The 18415-nt window shown below is 44.3% G+C and overlaps 1 protein-coding gene across 2 annotated transcripts in view; it reads right to left on the bottom strand.

Moving 5' to 3' along the window:
- The window catches only part of AMOT (angiomotin), a 107661-nt gene that overhangs the window by 37188 nt on the left and 52058 nt on the right, over positions 1–18415 (bottom strand). For both annotated transcript variants that reach the window (XM_077481312.1, XM_077481393.1), the window contains exons 4-6: positions 15876–16326; positions 10021–10165; positions 4555–4647 (exon numbers count right to left, since the gene is read on the bottom strand). In XM_077481312.1, the coding sequence (XP_077337438.1) occupies positions 4555–4647; positions 10021–10165; positions 15876–16326 (689 nt within the window). The remainder of the gene's footprint in view (positions 1–4554; positions 4648–10020; positions 10166–15875; positions 16327–18415) is intronic.

Raw genomic sequence — 18415 nt, forward strand, 5'->3', positions numbered from 1 at the left:
GAGGGTATGGAGGAGCCCCATTTAAAGGGAAATAAGCCTCGTAGCAGTGATTGGGATATTTTATTATATCAGCAAAGGCGATCCATTTATATGACCATGTAAACTCACTGAAGAGTTCAAGATTTTAAAATGGCCCACCATTAATTGTCAGAACTGCCTCACAGTATTTATATATTATTGACTACAATCAGAAAGAAGTATAGATATGCTGATTTATGCAAAACTTAACACCAACGAGAAATCTCGTGCAGAAATAAAAGAAGCATGCTTGATACTAAACAGGGCAACACCCACAGAAAATATGGTCTTGAAAAGAGGCAACTCCCACAGAAAATATGTAAACACCTTTAATTACCTCCAACAATTAGCCGGAAAAATGTTTCACTTTTTAAAAAGCTTGGCTGCATATGGGAACCAGATCACAGCCACCCCTCCCTCCACAGGGTGGGAAAAATGGAGATCAAAGCCTTGACTAAAGAAACATCAAACCACCAAGCATGCAAGTGAATAAAATAGACGAGACCACAGATTTTGTCAAACCGAGAATTTGAGGCTTCCAGGGATTTTTTTTTAAACACAGTGTGAAATTCAGAGTAAATCTTCACAAATTACTCATTTAGTGCCAGTACTGTGTTTAAATAAAAACCCCTATTCTCTACGACTAAAAGTCAGCTTAGGTCCTGATGCAGAAAGTTCATCTGATCAAAGCAGCTAAAGTAGGAACAAGCCCCAAGGATGTCAGCAGACGTGCCTGTTTCCATGGTGCTAAATGGCCAGGGCTGCTTTGTAAAATTGATTACACCAATTGCCAAGGAAAGTCCCTTATTCAAACATGGTAAAATGTAGTTAACCACTTAAGGACCAAGTATATTTTTCAAACTTGCAAACTTTACAAATTAAAATCTTTTTTTTTTTTTTTGAAAATAAATTTGAACCCCCAAACATATTTTTTTTCCCAGACACACACTAGAGAAGAAAATGGCGGTCGTTGCAATACTTTGTCACACCGTATTTGCACAGCGGTCTTACAATCGCATTCTTGGAAAAAAATACACTTTTTTGAATAAAAAAATAAGACCACAGTAAAGTTAAGCACATTTTTTTTTTATATTGTGAAAGATAATGTTACACCGAGTAAATTGATACCCAACAGGTCACACTTCAAAATTGCACCCGCTCGTGGAAAGGCGACAAACTTTTACCCTCAAAAATAGGCGACGTTTATAAAATTCTACAGGTTGCACGTTTTGCGTTACAGAGGTCTAGAGCTAAAACAATTGCTCTCACTCTACCTAACCCGGCGATACCTCACATATGTGGTTTGAACACTGTTTTCCAATGTGGGCGCTACTCAGGTATGCGTTCGCTTCTGCACACAACGCGTCCCTGCCATGGTGGCCAGAGAGAGCGTTGTGTCAACATCGCAAGGGAGAAGAAGAGAAGAAGGTGGCGGCGACAGAAGACCGGGCCAACGCTAGTAAAAGAGCTATAAGAAGATAGCGGAGGCCCGGCAGAAGAACCGAAGAGCGGGACAAGACCCCGAAGTCGGAAGACGACCCCCGGGCGGCAGCGGTGACGAAGAAGAAAGCCGGACTCCTCCACTAGTAAAAGAGCAGAAGATAGTGGAGGAGTCTGGCGAGAAGACCCCCCCAAGATGGAAGACGATCACCGGAGCTGTCTAATAAATTACTTTAAAAACTTCTGTTTTTTTATTCACACTTTTTTTTCACCATGTGAATGGGTAGGGGTACATGGTACCACATACTCATTCACATAGGGTGGGGGGCCGGTATCTGGGGGCCCCCATATTAAAAGGGGCTCCCGGATTCCGATAAGCCCCCCCGCCCGCAGACCCAGACAACCAACGGCCAGGGTTTTCGGGAAGAGGCCCTTGTCCTCATCAACATGGGGACAAGGTGCTTTGGGGTGGGGGTGGGTCGCAGGGCGCTGGTTCCCGCAACGGGGCTCGCAGGGTGTCAATCTCGCCGATAAAAGATTGACACAATATGGCTGGTGGCACCTACTGTATATAGGCGTGCAGCGGGCCGTAAGTGGTTAAAGTGGAACTTCACTTGCCTAATCACCATTGATTATTTTTAATCCTTATCTTTTTTTTTTTTTTTTTTACATTTCTTCAGTTAGTTCCTCATTTCCTGGCTAGGCAAATGATGTCATACATCCCAGGAGTCTTCAGGAGAGGAGGAGGGGTTTTCTCAGCTAAGCACACTCTTCTGTGTGCATACTTGAGCTAAGGGCAGGAAGTGAATGGTACATAAATCGTTTGCCCTTACTCAAGATGGCCACAGCCAGAAATGCTACGGGTGAATTTCAAAGCAATTTGTCGGAAAAATAAAGCATGGAGACATGGATGGTTGGGGGAGTTTGTCTTTAATAATAAGAATGAATTAAAATACCGTTTTTAGTTTGTGGTGCTCAGATGCACTAAAGATCCAATTTAAGTACAAAAAAAATTGCGTTAAAAACACACCTGCGGTCAGGTCAACATAAGAAAATAAATCTTATGGAGCATTTAAAAATTTCTCTAAATGCACCATCTGGGTTCCTCACTGGCGAGTTTCCAGGTGTGAGGGACTGGTAATCAAGGGTTGCAGATGTGGGCATGATGGCTCCTGTACATGGAAGGACAGAAGACTTGGCATGTGACTGAATTTCGGTGGGTAAAAAAGGGCATTTAAAGTTTTTATGTCAGGGATTAGCTGGAAGGGTGTGGGAGGAGAGTGAAAGGGAGCACCCTGCAGTTCAGCTTTAAAATTGTTCTGCCTTGGAGCAACTGGGCTTTAAATTTCATCAGAGCAAGAGAAATAAGAAGAAAAAGAAAAAAAATATTAGTAATAAATTATAAGATTTTATTTTTTATTAGCTGGGTGCCTGTGAAACAGGTTAAAAATTACAGGAAAAGCGATTGATGGGATATATGTTCCGCTACAGATTCTTGGATTTGCAATCTAAAATAATACCAGCAAAGACTTCAGGGTAAAGGATAGTTCTTTACTCTGTATTGGTAAAGTCCATCCCGGGGCTGGTTTTATTGGGAGTCCGATAGAGATCTGGGTGGGACAGACTCCCAAGTCCATGGAAAGAGAAAGAGAAAAAAAAAGAGAAAAGAAGAAGAAAAGAAAGAGAAAAAGCGCGCGCGCGCGAGAGAGAGAGAGAGAGAGAGAGAGAGAGAGAAAAGGCGAGAGAGAGAAAAAGCGCGAGAGAGAAAAGGCGAGAGAGAGAAAAAGCGCGCGAGAGAGAGAGCGCGAGAGAGAGAGAGAGAAAAAGCGCGAGAGAGAGAGAAAAAGCGCGAGAGAGAGAGAGCGCGAGAGAGAGAGAGAGAGAGAGAGAAAAAGCGCGAGAGAGAGAGAGAGAGAGAAAAAGCGCGAGAGAGAGAGAGAAAAAGCGCGAGAGAGAGAGAGAGAGAGAAAAAGCGCGAGAGAGAGAGAGAGAGAGAGAGAGAGAAAAAGCGCGAGAGAGAGAGAGAGAGAGAGAGAGAGAGAGAGAGAGAGAGAAAAAGCGCGAGAGAGAGAGAGAGAGAAAGCGCGAGAGAGAGAGAGAGAGAGAAAAAGCGCGAGAGAGAGAGAGAGAGAGAGAGAGAAAAAGCGCGCGAGAGAGAGAAAAAGCGCGCGAGAGAGAGAGAGAGAAAAAGCGCGCGAGAGAGAGAGAGAGAAAAAGCGCGCGAGAGAGAGAGAGAAAAAGCGCGCGCGAGAGAGAGAGAAAAAGCGCGCGCGAGAGAGAGAGAAAAAGCGAGAGAGAGAGAGAGAGAGAAAAAGCGAGAGAGAGAGAGAGAGAGAAAAAGCGAGAGAGAGAGAGAGAAAAAGCGCGAGAGAGAGAGAGAGAAAAAGCGAGAGAGAGAAAAGGCGAGAGAGAGAAAAGGCGAGAGAGAGAAAAGGCGAGAGAGAGAAAAGGCGAGAGAGAAAAGGCGAGAGAGCGAAAAAGCGAGAGAGCGAAAAAGCGAAAGAGCGAAAAAGCGAAAAAAAGAGAAAGCGAAAAAGAAAAACCCTTCTCGGGTCCCCAGCCGGTGCTCCTGGTCCGTCCCTACTGCCAAGTGCACCTGAGCAAGCTCGCTTCCAAGCCATTGCTCTATGTGTCCATTGATACACAGAGCGTTATCTTGACCTCAAGTGGCTCACTGGCTATGATTGACAGTAGAGGGAGCCAATGCCTCCCACTGCTGTCTCAACCAATGAGGAGGAAGAAACCCGGAAGAGACGCTGCTCTCATACACATTGCTGGATCGAGATGGGGCTCAGGTAAGTATTGGGGGGCTGCTGCACACAGAATGCTTGTTACCTTAAAGCATATAATGCATGAAGGTAAAAAAAAAAATCTTGAACCCTTTACAACCACTTTAAACAAAATGCAAAAAACAAGGACAATTCATAACTCACAGCAGTAAAAGTGCAGTTATGGAATTGCTGCTTTTGGTTACTAGTGCACTTTGCATATCCTCACTACCCTTCACAGTTTCTTGTTTAATAGACTTCCTTTGGTATTTGGATTCATGGAGTTAATGGTCCCAATGGAGAAGAAATAGTTATTGCAGGAACTTACTTTGTGCTAGAAGTTGTGATATTGTCTTTCTGTTGTCCTCTGACCCCTCCAATTCCTTCGCTGCAAGTTGTTTATTTGCGGTTTCCATTCGCTCTAAAAAAATAAAAAATAAAAAGGGGGGGAAGAAATGGCTTTTACTAGTTCTAGAAATAAGATGTTATAATGCATGGAAACTAAACGCTTGGAGATTTTACTCTGATATGGATCCAACATTTCCTCAACTACAACAAGAGAGGTTAAGTCTTTTAACAAATGTTTTATAGCAGCAACCTAAACAGGAAGCATCACATATACACAACAGATGTGGCCGTTTTGTCTCCACAACCCAACACGGCTGAAAATGGAGCCTATTCCTTCGATGGGAATTGGCTACAACACCGAGGCCAGAAGCGTCTCATATCTCTGGAAAATACAGTTATCGGTGAACCTGTAAAGTAAATATTAGATTTCACAAAATATCTTGCTCATGATATATAGCACACTATGTTCGTTAAATTACAAAACAATCATAATTCCACTGCTTGATAAGAAATATGCATCATATTACTTTAATGCTGAACAAAAAAAATATTAAATTCATTCATTAAAAAAAAAAAAAAAAAAAAATTAAAAAATTACAAAAAAAAAAAAAATAAATAAATAAACACACACAAAAAAAAAAAAAAAAAAAAAAAAAAAAATACAGGTTGTGCAAAACCATAAACCTATCCTGAAATCATCTTTTTTTATTCTTCAGAGATGTACTGATAAGAACATGCTGAGAGTAGAGAGCGGAAAAGGATAAGATTTCCTACCGCTGTATATCCGCCGCTAACGACGCTTCTCGTCTGGCGTTTAGCTTTAATCAATACAGCCATTTATTAGACACACACAGCATAACACTATGCATTATTATTACAGTAGTGATGCATCATTATGTACCTGCTTGCTGGATTTTTTTTTTTTTTTTTTTAACATTGCAAACCTGGAGGCATCAGTCAGGCACATTTGAGAGGAAGCAGATTAATTGAAGAAGATTATTTTGAGGGGGAGTTGGAATTTAAGTGACAATGCACATGGTTAAAACTATTCTTCTGATGAAGGTTTGGTCTTCATTACAGGAAACACCCAATAATTGTGAAGAAAATAACACTAGTCTACTGAATACCTGAACTACTTTGCTATGTGAACAAAATAGTCCCATGACTAAATGGGCAGAGTTAATCATATTCCTTCATTTTAGGAGAGTTAAAGCAGCAACATTCACGTTTCACATGATCTACTAAAATGTGATATCCAGCATGGCTGAAATGTAAGCAGTTTTCTAAGTCGATCCTTTTATAAGAAGAATCGTGTGTGCTCATTTCATTTGCAAAAGCACCTAGAAAATGTACACCATTAGTAACCCTTGATGTAGAACTTTTAGGCCCCTTTCGCACTGGGGCGGGAGTGGCATTGGTGGTAAAACGGCGCTATTCAGCCACTAGCGGGGCAGTTTTAACCCCCGCTAGTGGCCAAAAAGGGGTTAAAATCGCCCGCGGTATAGCCGCTCTGCCCCACTGATTTCAATGGGCAGGAGGGGGTGTATACACCGCTCCAAAGATGCTGCTTGCGGGAGTTTTTAATGTCCTGCAAGCGCACCGCTCCAGTGTGAAACCCCAGAGGGCTTTCACACTGGAGCGGTGCGCTTGCAGGACGTTAAAAACTCCTGCAAGCAGCATCTTTGGAGCGGTGTATACACCGCTCCTAAACTGCTCCTGCCCATTGAAATCCGTGGGGCAGTGGCTATACCGCGGACGATTTTAACCCTTTTTTGGCCACTAGCGGTTTAGGAGCAGCTGCTGTTTCAGGGCACTTTGCAGGCGCTATTTTTAGCTCTGTTGCGCTTCAAAAGCGCCCCAGTGTGAAACGGGCCTAATGGGAAAAACTTTTCTTTTTAATTTTGGATACAGTAAGGGAGGGTTAGAATACCAGTCAGGTTTTTTTTTTTGCCATCTGTGTCCCATTGGGGAGATTTCCTGTCCCATAGCCAAAAAAAAGGGCACAAGAAGAAATCCCTGTAAATAAAGGAAATCTCTTGAAGCCCCCCCAGGTCACCGGAACTAGTGTATAATTTTCCCTCTATAACAGTTTGAGGGACATTCCAAAATTTGAGAGGTTTTTACTTTCATGAAAATAAACAGGCCAAATAAAAAGGGGTGCATCTCCCTAATGGGCAGAGGTAGCGATAAAAACCCGGCCGGTTTTCTAATTCTTCTCCACTCCACTAAAATAAAACAAATATTGGCTGTAGTGTTGGTTTACACCAGGAGCATGTCCCCGTGTGGATTCAGTTTTCAGGCCATTCGCTTGAATCGGGTGAAATTGCACAAAAAAAAAAAAAAACACACTGCAATCGGATTGCATTTGTGATACGCGTTGCAGGGGGGGGGGGCGTTAGAAATCTAGAACAACCAGACACTAATTTTCACTTTCTGTACTGTGCACTTGGCAAATGACTTATTACATGTAACACAATTCAATTTTATTTTGTGGTCTTTTTTGGAGTGCTGTTAAAATGCGTTTTAATAGTATGTCTGTGTGGAAAGTAAACAAGCATACAGAGAGGCTTTTTAGGCTGGATTCACACCTATGCATTTTTAGTGCTTTTTGCAGATTTGCACTACAGAACATGTTCCATAGGAAACCGTGGTAAATGGACCGTAGTGCAAATCTGCAAAATGCAAAAAGCACTAAAACTGCATAGATGCGATTCCAGCCTAAAGGAAAATGCCACTTTCACAAGCTTATTTGTAAACAGGTTATCAAATTGACTTTGCTTTTCTAATCTGATTTTCTAAAATGGTTACAAATGTAAAAATAAGTTCCTTGTAACCAAGGTAAAATAAAAATAAAAAGCAGCACACATTCCTGGGGGTTTTCTCTTTTGTTTCCTTATCTCCTTCTCTTAGCATTTTGTATTTGTATTACAAAACGAAGACTGGCCGTGTGATTATAGTATGCAGACCCTGACACTTGGCGCTCAATAAGTAAATGAGCTTCATGTATAATTTTCACCAAAAATAGTTGGCATTGCTTTTTTCTCAAAACTTAAATTATATTTTAAATGAAAAAGTATGAGGAAGACTAGCCCAAAAGACACCACTTGGAATCCGTTAAATCGGAGTTTGAAAAATCTGAGCAAAAAGATCATCCAAATAGCGTCTGTTCAAATACACTGCCTGCATACCTCTACTAGGTAGGTGTAAGCAACAATGCATATGGAGCACCAAAAAAAAAAAAAAAGGGGGGGGTATTAGGGCTGAAACAACGAATCAATTAATTTCCTAATCGATTAGTTGTCGATTAATCGATTACTATTTTCATAATCGATTAATAGGCCAGTAACATAATGGAGTTAAGAAAAAAAAAAAGAGCAAATAATCACTACTGTAAATATTACTTTCACCGTTCTACAGAAAAAAAAATGAACCCCTTACAGTAGTGATTATCTGCTTTTTTTCTACTATAAAGGGCTAATTTTAGTTTTTTTAACCCCATTATGTTACTAAACGTCTTAGACCTGGTTCACATCTATGTGTTTATTGGTGCTTTTTGCAGAAATGCACTACAGTTCATTTACATGGTTTCCTATGGGACACGTTCACATCTGAAAGGGTCAGGGACTTTTAAAAACGCAAAATGGTGCTTTATTTGTTGAATATACTTCAATGGAGAAGCTGCAGAAAAGGGATGTAATGCGTTTTTGCAGCAATTTGTGTTTTTTAGTCTGCCCAAAAAAAAAAAAGCAAATTGCAGTAAAATCACGTGCACAAAAATCAAAACGCACAGCAAAAAGCACTGCAGAAACAGATCAAAAGAAAACTGCATAGGTGTGTACTGAGCCTTATGCTGGCCACACGGATCAATTTTTCAGATGAGAATATTCCGACGAAAAATCTTTGTAGATTCGCTGATAGAAAGAATTTTGTTTGAAATTTTCACTTGTTTTTAAAATGAATGTCATTTTTGAACGAAAACCACATACACTGTCTGAAAATTCCTTTGACTAAGAATTTTTCTATTTTTTCCAAATTTTCCCGTCACTGTGGTTGAAAATGAACGTCAATTTGACCCACTTTTTTTTTTTTTTTAAGGTTATTAACCGATTAATCGAAACAATAAAATCGGCCAACTAATCGATTATGAAAATAATTGTTAGTTGCAGCCCTAGTCGGTATGCAGAGGACCAGGTTTTTTCCACAAGTTGAGCTGCACTCCGATTCATGCCCAAAAATCATTTCCACTTGGGTTTATTACAGAAGTAGTATATACAACCTGTACACAAGTGCCATCATATCTGCCCATCGGGTAAGAAGATAAGACTCTAAAGTAGAACTGGCAACTAACGATTAATTTGTCTGTCGACTAATCTATCGATTATTTCTTCGATTAGTCAACAACTATCCGATTATTATTTTTTAATTTATTTTTTTATGAATCTAGTGGTTTTTTTTTTGATTAGCTAATTAATCCTTTGGATAACCTTCAGAGTATTGTATGGCAGAGTACTGTATGGCAGAGTATTGTACTGTATTGCAGAGTATAGAATGGGCTGGCAGAGTATAGAATGGGCTGGCAGAGTAGAGAATGGGCTGGCAGAGTAGAGAATGGGCTGGCAGAGTAGAGAATGGGCTGGCAGAGTAGAGAATGGGCTGGCAAAGAATGGGCTGGCAGAGAATGGGCTGGCAGAGAATGGGCTGGCAGAGAATGGGCTAGCAGAGAATGGGCTAGCAGAGAATGGGCTAGCAGAGAATGGGTTAGCAGAGAATGGGCTAGCAGAGAATGGGCTAGCAGAGTATGGGCTAGCAGAGTATGGAAGGATGGCTGCTTCCATCCAACCTCTCCCCTCCACTGCACAGATCAGTACAGAGAGGGGAGAGAGAAACCAGCGTCATGTCATGACACCGGTTTGTTTACAAGTGATCGCTCCGTCGGAGCGATCACATTGTAAATGCCTGGGTGTAGAAAGATGGCCACCGCTTCGGAGCTAGGCCGAAGCCGCGGCCTCTCCTAAGGCCAAGACCGCGGATCGCGGCAGGTGCCGATCCGAGCAGGGCGACGATCCGTTGCACCCCTAAGGACGGCGGCACGGAGGGGGAGAAGAGAGGGGGACGGCGGCACGGAGAGGGAGAAGAGAGTGGGATGGCAGCACGGAGGAGAGCGGGAGATACGGAGCACTGTGACGCATCGACGCCCTGCATGCACGTCGACGACGACGTATATTTGTAGTCGACGTAATCGATTACGTCGACTCGTCGTGGCAGCTCTACTCTAAAGGCATATCAATTCAGCCCAAAAAAAATTAAAATAAAAATTCTTCTTACAATTGTATTTACTTGTAGTCACATTTTAATAACAATAGTAAACACAACAATAAAAATAAAAATATGGCACATTATGGTTGCGATGGTCAAACATACGGCAATAGCGGTGTTTATTTTGTACCTCGAAGGTCCCTGTTAAAGTCGTGAATTCTGCGGATCTCTCCTTCCAGCTTCGTTCTCATGGCTTTCTCCAGAGTCTCTCTCTTGGATGAGGATTTTACAAGATTTTCATATGCTTCAGAAACGCTCTGGATTTCCATCTCCATCTGAAATGTGCCAGGGGAAAACGTCATGAGGCATACCGCCAAAGCTACACTCCCTCTAATGACACACTGCACCTGTTTCCTCCCTGCCCAAAATGAGGACAAACTAGATTTACAATTACAATAAAATGCAGAGATACATACATTACATGTTACTATACCTTCAAAATATTTCAAAAACTGTAGACATTGAAAGCACCCTCTATGTAGGCCACAGTTGCCTGGAGTTCCCATTTTTTATTCATTGAAGTGTAATTTTTCCCAAAAAATTGCGCTTGAAAGACCGCTGGACATAAAATATTGCAGCAATTGACATTTTATTCCCTAGGGCAGTGATGGTGAACCTTGGCACCCCAGATCTTTGGGAACTACATTTCCCATGATGCTCACCTACACTGCAGAGTGCATGAGCATCATGGGAAATGTAGTTCCAAAACATCTGGGGTGCCAAGGTTCGCCATCACTGCCCTAGGGTCTCTGCTAAAATGTATATAATGTTTGGGGGTTCCAAGTAATTGATTTTAACTTAACAAGTGTCAGAAAAAAAGATTTAGACTTTAACCACTTCAGCCCCGGAAGGATTTACCCCCCTTCCTGACCAGAGCACTTTTTGCGATTCGGCACTGCATCGCTTTAACTGACAATTGCGCGGTCGTGCAACGTGGCTCCCAAACAAAATTGATGTCCTTTTTCCCCCACTTTCCCCCACTAATAGAGCTTTCTTATGGTGGTATTTGATCACCTCTGCGGTTATTTTTTTGTGCTATAAACAAAAAAAACAGTGACAATTTTGAAAACCTCATGTTTTACTTTTTGCTATAAATAATAAAAAAAAGAAAAAAAAAATCTGCAATACGCATTATTGATTGGTTTGCGCAAAAGTTAAAGTGTCTACAAAATAGGGGATAGTTTTACGGCATTTTTATTAATTTATTTTAATTTTTTTACTAGTAATGGCGGAGATCAGTGATTCTTATCGTGTCTATGACATTATTGTGGGACACATCAGACAATTTTGACACATTTTTGGGACCATTGGCATTAATACAGCGATCAATGCTATAAAATTGCATTGATTACTGTAAAAATGTCACTGGCAGTGAAGGGGTTAACCACTAGTGAGCAAAGAGGGGTTAAGTGTGTCCTGGGGGAGCGTTTCTAACTGTCTGGGGGATGGGCTAGCAGTGACACGACACTGATCGCTGCTCCCCGATGACAGGGAGCAGACAGTCGGTGTCCTGTCATTAGGCAGAATGGGGAGATGCTGTTTATATCGGCATCTCCCTGTTCTTCAGTTCTGTGACACGACTGCGGGTATCCCCGTGGTGATAGAGTCCATGGGTTCCGCGGGCAAGGTCACGGAGCTCATGGCGGGAAATTCAAAGTAACGTATGGGTACGTTACTTTGCCCAGCCGTGCCATTCTGTCGGTGTATATTTGCCGACAGCGGTGGGCAAGTCGTTAAGTGGTTAAACTTCCTGCATTTACACATTGTTTAAAAACTTGGCAGACTGCCTGGATTTTTTCTTTACACACAGAAGTTTCCCTTTGATCCAAGAAGGAAGAGTTTGTTTCAATGTTAAAAACTTGAAAGACTTCCCAGATGTTTTCTTTTGACAGCTGAGTGAGCAGATAAGTCTCTCCACTTGCTATATGAAAGAACCAGCAAACTCTGCAATAGAGAGATTTGGGGGGGGGGGGGGGGGGGAGGGGGTTGAATCGAGATCCCGATTTTTTTAACAATTAATTGTGCAGCTCTATGAACATATTTATTTTCTTTCTCAATAGAGCCATCTCTTCAGATAATATGTCGATATATCTCTCAAATTTACTATAGGTCCATCTCTTGTAATTTTATTACAGGATGAGCTTACTGTAGATCTATCTTGTAATATATATTATTATATTGTCAAAAGTATTGGGACGCCTGCCTTTACACATAAACTTTAATGGCATCCCAGTCTTAGTCCGTAGGGTACAATATGTAGTTATTTCCCTCTTTGCAGTTATAAACGGCTTAAACTTTTCTGGGAAGGCTGTCCACAAGGTTTAGGAGTGTGTCTATGGGAATGTTTGATCATTCTACCAGAAACGATTTTGTGAGGTCAGGCACTGATGTTGGATGAAAATGCCTGGCTCACAGTCTCCGCTCTAATTTATCCCAAAGGTGTTCTATCGGGTTGAGGTTAGGACTCCTTGAAGGCAAGTCAAGTTCCTCCACCCAAACTCACTCATCTATGTCTTTATGGACCTTGCTTTGTGTAATGGTCAAAATCATTTGGTGGAGGGGGGGTTATAGTGTGGGGTTGTTTTTCAGGGATTGGGCTTGGCCCCTTCGTTCCCGTGAAGGAAACTCTAAAAGGCATCAGCATACCAAGACATTTTGGACAAATTTCATGCTCCTAACTTTGTGGGAACAGTTTAGGGATGGCCCCTTCCTGCTCCAACATGCACACCAGTGCACAAAGCAAGGTCCATAAAGACATGGATGAGCGAGTTTGGGGTGAAGGAACTTGACTGGCCTGCACAGAGCCCTGACCTCACCCCTATAGAACACCTTTTGGTATGAATTAGAGCCGAGACTGCGAGCCAGGCCTTCTCATCCACATCAGTGCCTGACCGCACAAATAGGCTTCAGGAAGAATGGTCAAAAATTCCCATAGACACACTCCTGATGCATAGTAGTCCATTATGCTTTACCTTTGCAGGGAATTAAAGAGGAAGTAAATCCATCAGGGTTTACTTCCTCTTTAAGGCCTGTGTCAATGGCATCAGTTTAAGACCCTTTGAGATCATTCAGAATTCATTGACAGGTGCATTTGTCTAGCAGTGGACCTTCCTCTGACCTGCATTTGAACTGCTTGAGGTCCCTTTCAAACGGGGCTGTCCATTTTGATGGACTCCACTTACCTGCTGAGCAGCAGGGATCCCTCCACTGATCCCCGGTGAGCCAGCGAATGACAGATCCGTCTCTGCTCACTGTGCAGGGATGGACCCGTCAGAGCTTCGCTCTCCTCTATGGGGGGGGGGGGGGGAAATCGGATGAAAACGGACCGCCTGTCCATACTCATCTGATCCGCCAGACAGATGGAAAATAGGGTTTCCATCCGTCTGGATTCAGCGGGTCGGATGTCAGTAGACATGTCACTGCTGACATCCGTCACACCATACACCTGCATGGAGCGTCCTAAAAAAAAAAAAAAAAAATTAACAGGAACGGGCCTTAAAGTGGTTGTAAACCCTTACAAACCACTTTGACCTACAGGTAAGCCTAGATTAAGGCTTACCTGTAGGTCCAAGAAATATCTCCTAAACCTCTGTCTACGGCACATGCGCCGTAGACAGCGGCGTACAGGCGCACTGAGCGCGCCACTGTCAACTGTGATATGCCGCGAGTGACGGCTCCCGCGCGCATGCGCAGGAGTGACGTCATCGTGGCTTCGTCGAATGACAGCGGCGGAGCAGCAAGACCCACCGAGAAGATGGATGCTCCGGACTACAGGGGACAGCGGTGACTTCGCTGGCTCCTGTGTCAGGTGACACATAATGGACTACTATGCGATGCATAGTAGTCCATTATGCTTTATCTTTGCAGGGAATCAAAGAGGAAGTAAACTCATCAGGGGTTTACTTCCTCTTTCAGCAGGTTTTGCATTCCCATAGACTTGTATAGGAATGCAAAGCCCAATTCACATGAACATAAACCCACTGAAACCCACTGACAAAGGCCCTTAAAGTACCTAGTGTACTATCTGGCTCCTAATTTCTTCTATATTCTGCACACCCCAAAACTATTAGCACATTTTACAAATTAGGCTCGGTTCACACAGGGGCAACACGACGTGACTTGAAGTGACTTGACCTGACGTGACTTGACGTGACTTGACGTGACCTGACGTGACCTGACGTGACCTGACGTGACCTGACGTGACCTGACGTGACCTGACGTGACTTGACGTGACCTGACGTGACCTGACGTGACTTGACGTGACCTGACGTGACTTGACGTGACTTGACGTGACTTGACGTGACTTGACGTGACTTGACATGACTTGGACACGACTTACAACACTACTCCAGGCCAGGCGACTTGCCGTGGCCAATCAGAGAATGAGCTCTCAGGGGGGGGAACTCCTTTTGAGAGCTGATAATTCTCTGAGAGTCGCCTCTGTATAGACGGAGATCCGACTTGGAGGCGACCTCCATTGAAATCAATGGGTACAAGTCGCCTACAAGTCGGATTGAAGTAGTACAGGAACCTTTTCTGAAGTCGGAGCGACTTCAGTAGCGTGCATTAGGGCCGGTTCACACTGCGAGCCGCAGCGAGGCGTCTCCGACTTCCTCGCCGCGACTTGCAGGGGGGGTCAGCGGCGACTTGCAGAGGACTTCTGCATAGAAGTCAATGCAAGTCGCCCCCGAAGTCGCCCCGAAGTAGTACAGGAACCTTTTTTCTGAGTCGGAGCGACTCGAGTCGCTCCTCTCAGAACGGTTCCATTGTACTCAATGGGGACGACTTGCGGGAGCGAAGCGAGGCGAGCCGTGTCGCCTCGCCTCGCGCCGCAGTGTGAACCGGCCCTTAAGCTTCGGTTCACACAGGACGCGGCGCGACTTGCAGCGCCGCGACCTGCCGCGACCTCAGCGGCGACTTGCAAAACGACTTCTGTATAGAAGTCAATGCAAGTCGCCCGAAGTCGCCGCCAAAGTAGTACAGGAACCTTTTTTCTAAGTCTGAGCGACTCGAGTCGCTCCTATTAGAACGGTTCCGTAGTACAGAACGGGGGCGACTTGTCAGGCGGCGAAGTCGCCTGGACAAGTCGCCCCTGTGTGAACCGAGCCTAAGGGCCGGTTCACACAGCGAGGCGCGGCGAGGCGTCTCCGACTTGCCTCGCCGCGACCTGCGGGGACCTCAGCGGCGACTTGCAGAGGACTTCTGTATAGAAGTCAATGCAAGTCGCCCCGAAGTAGTACAGGAACCTTTTTTCTGAGTCGGAGCGACTCGAGTCGCTCCTCTCAGAACGGTTCCATTGTACAGAACGGGGGCGACTTGCGGGAGCGAGGCGAGCCGTGTCGCCTCGCATCGCCTCGCTGTGTGAACCGGCCCAAAGACGGCTCTCATTCACTTACATTGATTTCTACATGTTGTGCGACCTGAGGTGACTTGGGGCGACTTGAAGTCGGATCTGAGTCGCCCCTGTGTGAACCGGCACTCAGGGTAGTGTCTGAACTGGACTTTTACATCCACTTGTAGTTTAGTGTGGTCTGTTCATGTAGTCTGGAAAGTATAAATAGGGGGCCAATATCTGGAAGGCCACTTCAATTTTGACGAGAGACAGCACTGAGGGGGGAAAGGCTCTCCAAGTGCTACAAATACCTAAAACATGAATACTTGTCATTTTCTAATCAGTCTCCTGAATTATTGAAAGGGTGTAATAATATAATCCTATTAGTTTCAAGGAAAGCAATGCTGCTGAACCATTATCCATGCTATCTGTGTTATATTTCCAATAGACCTCTTGATGTAAATGTGGGGGTGCACCAATCAACTCTTGACCAAAAAAAATAAAATAAAAAATAGCCGGCAGTCACTTCTTTTTTTCCATTCAGTATTTGTCTATGTTCTAATTGTAGCTAAATGATATGCTTAATTTGAGAGGGACACTTAGTTCCTAAAATACTGGCCAGTCACAGTGCTAATGAACTGAGCAACACTCACTTTTTGAAACCTTGCCACTTTATCGTAGCACCCTTCCAGCTCCTGGCGCAAGGACCGGTTCTCTTCAGAGAGTACAGCAACCATCTGCTGAGCTCGGGACACAATAGCAAATGGGTCACCACCCTGCATCTGGGTGTATGGCGAGGGTAACGGAGGAGGCCTTGTCAGTCCAGGGTCCATTTGCATTTGCTGCTGCTGCTGCTGCTGTCCAACGTATGACTGAGGCGTGCGGTAAAAGTCTGTATGGTGGAACTGCGCAGGCATCTGGTGAGGCCGATGGTGTCCTGAAAAGAATTCCACATGGCTTGGAGATGGAAGTTGAGACGGAGACATGCCTGAAGGTGGAGGGGACTGTAGCAGGCTCATAGATCCCAGGGATGTGAGAGAAGAGGTGGGACTGTGGTAGTGTAACGATCTTTGCGGAAGTAACTGTGGTACATCCTGAATTTGCCTGCAGTACACAGAATATAATTAAAATACAATAGACACTTCTTTATAATATATACTTAACTTTAGGACAATTAGAAAGTCAGTGATAGAAAGTTGGTCTCCAGTTACAGGAAATCTCAATAAAGCCATACATCTTTTGCACTCAATTACAGGCAGCAGTTAGGAAAATGCAATAGCCATTACAGAGAGACAATACTACAGTAAAATAAAAACTGACCCAGTCCCTCATCCACACATGCGGGATGCATAGTGGAGTCCTCTCCACTGTATCATTGTACTCTGAAAGCAGGGAGATATTCCTGCCATCAGAAAACACTGATCAGTGCTGTATTCTTTAGCCTGCAGGGCTGATCAAGGATCTAAAATCTGACAGTGGCTGTACACAAGTCGAACAGTAGATCAAACATCTGTTCAACCACAGTGCCCATATATGGATTGATATTCGGTCCCTGCTGAACCAGTTGGATTTTGACCCATGTATGGCCAGGTTTAGTTATGGAAATTGCCCGCTCTGTCCCCCTAGAAGTGATATATCTGCCCGCTCTGTCCCCCTAGAAGTGATATATCTGCCCGCTCTGTCCTCCTAGAAGAAGTGATATATCTGCCCGCTCGTCCTCCTAGAAGTGGTATATCTGCCCGCTCTGTCCTCCTAGAAGTGGTATATCTGCCCGCTCTGTCCTCCTAGCAGTGGTATATCTGCCCGCTCTGTCCTCCTAGCAGTGGTATATCTGCCCGCTCTGTCCTCCTAGCAGTGGTATATCTGCCCGCTCTGTCCTCCTAGAAGTGGTATATCTGCCCGCTCTGTCCTCCTAGAAGTGGTATATCTGCCCGCTCTGTCCTCCTAGAAGTGGTATATCTGCCCGCTCTGTCCTCCCAGAAGTGGCATCTGCCCGCTCTGTCCTCCCAGAAGTAGTATCTGCCCGATCTGTCCCCCTAGAAGTGGTATCTGCCCGCTCTGTCCCCCTAGAAGTGGTATCTGCCCGCTCTGTCCCCCTAGAAGTGGTATCTGCCCGCTCTGTCCCCCTAGAAGTGGTATCTGCCCGCTCTGTCCCCCTAGAAGTGGTATCTGCCTGCTCTGTCCTCCTAGAAGTGGTATCTGCCGGCTCTGTCCTCCTAGAAGTGGTATCTGCCTGCTCTGTCCCCCTAGAAGTGGTATCTGCCCGCTCTGTCCTCCTAGAAGTGGTATCTGCCCGCTCTGTCCTCCTAGAAGTGGTATCTGCCGGCTCTGTCCCCCTAGAAGTGGTATCTGCCCGCTCTGTCCTCCTAGAAGTGGTATCTGCCCGCTCTGTCCTCCTAGAAGTGGTATCTGCCCGCTCTGTCCCCCCTAGAAGTGGTATCTGCCCGCTCTGTCCCCCTAGAAGTGGTATCTGCCCACTCTGTCCCCCTAGAAGTGGTATCTTACTCCTATTGCTGAAGTACAGTAATTCTCAATCCTTCAGTAATCACCAAAAAGACAGATTACACACACCCATATGTAAGTAAACCATAACAGTTTTAGGTGGACAGAAGATTTACTCAAAATGATTTACAAATCACATTTGTGGCATAAGATTGATAGAAGTCCATACATACATGAGGAGCAGGCACACAGCCCATACACTGCGCTCACAAGTTATTCAGATCAAGTCCTTCCTCCTTGGCATCCTCTACAAGTATGCAGTCACTTTTCAGACTCCATGTCTCTCCATGTATCTACCATCTTCTGTCTACAAAGTTAAAGTCCAAGCAGTGCCACTCTCAGAAAGCCAGCTGGGTACGGGATGTGTGCATATTTATTATTCACTGAAGGAGAAGTAAATTAGAATCTCCCGACTGCTGGGACTTCTTCTCAATGCATTCTGTGTTGAAATTTGCTGGGACCAGTCACAGCATCCTTGCCTCCTGCCCACATGAAGAAGGTGGATCTGTGTTTGTGTGTGTCATTAATTGGAATGTAGGTCACATCGCTCACACTTTTCACTCTCAGCTATAATTTATCAGCCATCATGAAAGTGAAGAACTCATTTCCCTGCCTCTCACTTTAGCACTAATCCAGACACATACTTATGTGGTTGTAAAGGAGTATTTTTTTTGTATACTTGAAATGGTGT

Source organism: Lithobates pipiens, unplaced genomic scaffold, assembly GCF_037356315.1.
Source record: "Lithobates pipiens isolate NorthernLeopardFrog02 unplaced genomic scaffold, aLitPip1_a1.2 Scaffold_1, whole genome shotgun sequence".
Classification (NCBI taxonomy): Eukaryota; Metazoa; Chordata; class Amphibia; order Anura; family Ranidae; genus Lithobates; species Lithobates pipiens.